At 48.7% G+C, this 3616-nt stretch overlaps 1 protein-coding gene across 1 annotated transcript; it reads right to left on the bottom strand.

The window, feature by feature from the left end:
- Positions 1 to 179: 179 nt before the first annotated feature.
- Positions 180 to 3100, bottom strand: PCYB_102910 (hypothetical protein; the record flags this gene model as incomplete). Its single annotated transcript, XM_004222840.1, has 7 exons — positions 2909 to 3100; positions 2544 to 2846; positions 2333 to 2347; positions 1148 to 1792; positions 889 to 1023; positions 523 to 699; positions 180 to 260 (listed from the first exon to the last, which is right to left on the bottom strand). The coding sequence occupies exons 4-7, from the start codon at positions 1790 to 1792 to the stop codon at positions 180 to 182; spliced, it is 1038 nt and encodes a 345-aa protein (XP_004222888.1). The 5' UTR covers positions 2333 to 2347; positions 2544 to 2846; positions 2909 to 3100.
- Positions 3101 to 3616: the final 516 nt, after the last annotated feature.

Here is a 3616-nt window from a genome sequence, read left to right as displayed (position 1 = left end):
TAGACGTGGGGGCAAAACAGCTAGCTGCGGAAATCCACCTGTTGTCCAAGTGCGCTTACTCCAAAACGGCGGTGACCCACGTGAGCGAGGAGATACACCCGGAACAGTTCTTCCACGCACGGGGGTTGACGCTGCTCAGTTCCTAGCCAACTGTACTGAAATGTTCTCCTATTAACAAATTAACAGTTAACGTACTTGCGCATTTTCCCAAATTTAACATGTCTGTTGAAGTTTTTTAAAAAGTGATTCAAGTAGACGTCCTGCGGAGGGGGGGAGGGAGGTATGCTTGGGGTGAGGCACGCTTGGGGTGACGTACGCTTCTGATGACGTACGCTTCTGATGACGTACGCTTCTGATGACGTACGCTTCTGATGACGTATGCTTCGGGTGACGTATGCTCCGGATGACGTATGCTCCGGGTGACATGCTTTCCTGCGGAGGGAAACCTTGCGGGGTATACATCCCGCTGTGGGCAAGAGAGCAAAGCGCCCTTCTTTTATAAATAATTTCGATGGTACTTACCGAGTAGGCCGTGTTTGCGCAGGACAAAATGACCTTGTACAGACGTTCACTTTTTATGTTTATTATTTTTTTTATCAAAATTTCAGAAAGGATTTTGTAGAGAGCGTCATTTTCTGTGTGCTTGTCCGTTTTGGAGTACCCGTATCTGTTTTTGGTGACCCTTCCGTTTTGGCATCCCTGCAGAGGGTGGTGGGGGGACCAACATGTGTTGCGGCGCAACTGTCGCCAACGTCGTTATCGCTGCTATGGTTGCTATGGTTGCTATCGCTGCTATCTTTGGCGAGGGCGTGTTGGGGGGAGGGTGCCTGTCCGCCTAGCCGTTTAACCGCCTAGCCGCTTAACCGCCTATCCGGCGTTTCCCTTTACCTGAATAACTTGAAAAAGCGTGAGGGCGTAGAACAAGTCGGCCACGGTGTTCACGTCGAGGCGCACCAGGCTGTTCGCCCAGAGCGGCAGGGCTTGGAGGCTCTCCTTCAGTATGCGTTCTTCCGCCTCACTCAGCTGCAGGGGGGGAGGAGCGGCATGTGTGTAGAGGGCGAAGCGGTTCATGAGTAGAGTAGCCACGTGTGTAGAGGGCGAAGCGGTTCATGAGTAGAGTAGCCACCTGTGAAGTAGACGGACGAACCTGGACCTGCTGCAGGTGAGAAAATATGTGGGCGAAATAGGTGCCGTCCGTGAGGTTGAATTTCACATCTGGCTTGGATTTAATGAACTCGTTGATGTCGCTCATCGTGACTGTTCCTGGCTCGTCGCTATAGTTCCGATAAAACAGGAAGCTCAGATTGGAGTCATCAAAGTGGTGTTCCCACTGCTGCTGTAGGGGATGCGGCTGCTCCTCCCGTTGCTGCTCCTCCCGTTGCCGCCTCTCCCGCTGCTCGTTCCTTTGGATTAGCCGTTCCACGAGCGCGCGCTGCTCCCGGCTCATATTTTGCGCATTGTACTTGTGAACGTTTTTCTCGCCATCCGCTTGGAAGTTCACCCGTTTGATGAACTCTATTTCGGCTGGGCTCTTTTGACACGCAAACGGGAAGGCAGAGAGGAGCTTCAATTCGATGAGGAGCACGACGTGCTTGATGGTATCCACTAGATCGATGAAGGTCTTCTCGGACGGGTGCCAGTCGTAGTCGTGGGCTACAACTAGCATTTCATCGTCCAGATTCAGCTTCTTCAGGTTCGCGTTCGCGTCGCAGTTGAAGGGGGCGAAGGGCTTCTCCTCCTCCCCTGCCGGTTCGACGCTCCTCTGCGCATCTGCACTTCTCACCATGGCCATTTCGTCGTTTCCGTTTCTGTTGCCGTTTCCGTTCCCGTTTCCTTTTCCACTTGCGTCTTTTTTTTTTCCCGGTGCACTCCGATAGGACATAACTCGGGGGAGAGATGCCCCCACCGGAGTGGTGGCCTCCGCCCGTTTCCCCCTTGTGGTCATAAATTTTCAGCATCTCGTTGTACACCTCCACATCGAAGTTAGTGCCAAATTCTTTGCTAATAGTGTAAAACGATTTTAAGAGAGGGACAAAGTTGGCATCCCCCCTTGGTGTGTCCTTCAGGACTTGCTCAAAAATGCAGAGGAATAACTTGGAGGAGTACGCCCTGTCCACAAATGCATAAAAATGGATAAGCTGTGTAAGGTGGTACAACGTTTGGGCATTCCTCAAATGGCTATATGCCTGATGAGAGCAAACGTAAAGCAGCAGGAGTAACAACTCTGCATCCAGCATTTTGTATTTTCTAAAGGACAAAGATAAACAGGTGATATCATCTGTGTGTATATGGATGAGATTCAAATCTGTGTCGTTCGAATGTGATTCATCTATCACCGGTTCTTCTTCTACAGAAGAGGAGTCTAATCGAGTGACCAGAAGGGTCCATCTATTACTATGCGTAATTAAACGAGTTAAATATTTGTAAAATTTATTTACATAATAATAATTGAAAATATTGAAATACATGAGGAAGTCCAGAAAACGCGTTACCTGATGGACGGTCTTAATTCTGTGCAGGTCATGACATACCTCTCTACATACCAGTTTGCAGAAGTAGGGGTGGTAATAGTTTAATTTCTTTATCTGCTCTGTTAGGAGTAACACGTCGTTGATGCTGTATAAGTCTCTTTTCTTGATCACAATTTCGATAAAGTGGGAAAGGAGGGGTGACAACCAGTTGATCCTCTCCCCCCAGTTGATCCTCTCCCCACGGTTGATCTCCTTACTCCTCGTGCCCCTCGAACAGAACTGAAACAAATCCAACTCATCATAATTTTTTACCATTTGAAGAAGGCTATATTGTGGCAGATTATTTTTAAACGCCGGATTTGTATTTTTGTAAATCTCAAAAAAAGGAAATCCATGGCTGTTTAGGTTTCCTTTTTTTTTCTCCTGCTCCTGTCTACTTTATGTTTGTAATACTTGCACAGGTTGTTTTTCTTCTCTACCTCATAGCTGTTCACAAAAAATTTATTGTAGTAAATTTTTTTTCCATTCAGTTGCTTAAACTTGGTTTTGTTGTTTGCGAAGCGGATTTTCTTCCCGATTTTCTCGTTTTCCCGCTTTATTTCGCTTACGAAGGCCTTGTACCGCTCCATCGCGCGGTGATCAGTGAGCGGTGCGCGGTGCGCGGTATGCTGTGCTCGGTATGCGGTATGCTGTGCGCGTTAAACGGTGAGCAACGCGCGGCATGCAGCACAGTGTAACTCTTCACGTCAGTTCGTGGAGAACCGTCAGAAGGAGGAGGCTCCCTGGATCTGCCACGGGGAGTTCCTAACTCTCAGCTCACATGTAGGGCATCCTTTCCGTTAAAGGGAATTTTTTTTTTTTTCATCTCATGATTACTTGGCAATTTTATTCACCGTGTTGCGCACCGCGAGATATTTTCTCCACCGCGCTTGTGGTACCCCCCTCCTCTAGCGGAAAAGAAAAATGGACCAAAGGCGGATGCCCACACCGGTAGGCTCTCTTCATCCCTATAGCATCGAACTTGTGAGAGTCCCTCCGACGGGTAAGCCCCCTCTCCCGTCGAGGAGTAAAAATCCGACCGCGCTGGAGGAACCACACCCAACGTCAGGCGGGAAAAAAGAGAGCAAGCAATGGATCAAAAAAAT

The sequence above is a fragment of the Plasmodium cynomolgi genome, chromosome 10 (genome assembly GCF_000321355.1).
Source record: "Plasmodium cynomolgi strain B DNA, chromosome 10, whole genome shotgun sequence".
NCBI lineage: Eukaryota > Apicomplexa > Aconoidasida > Haemosporida > Plasmodiidae > Plasmodium > Plasmodium cynomolgi.
The sequence above is the reverse complement of the archived record's forward strand: the minus strand, read 5'-3'. Positions and strand labels throughout refer to the sequence as shown.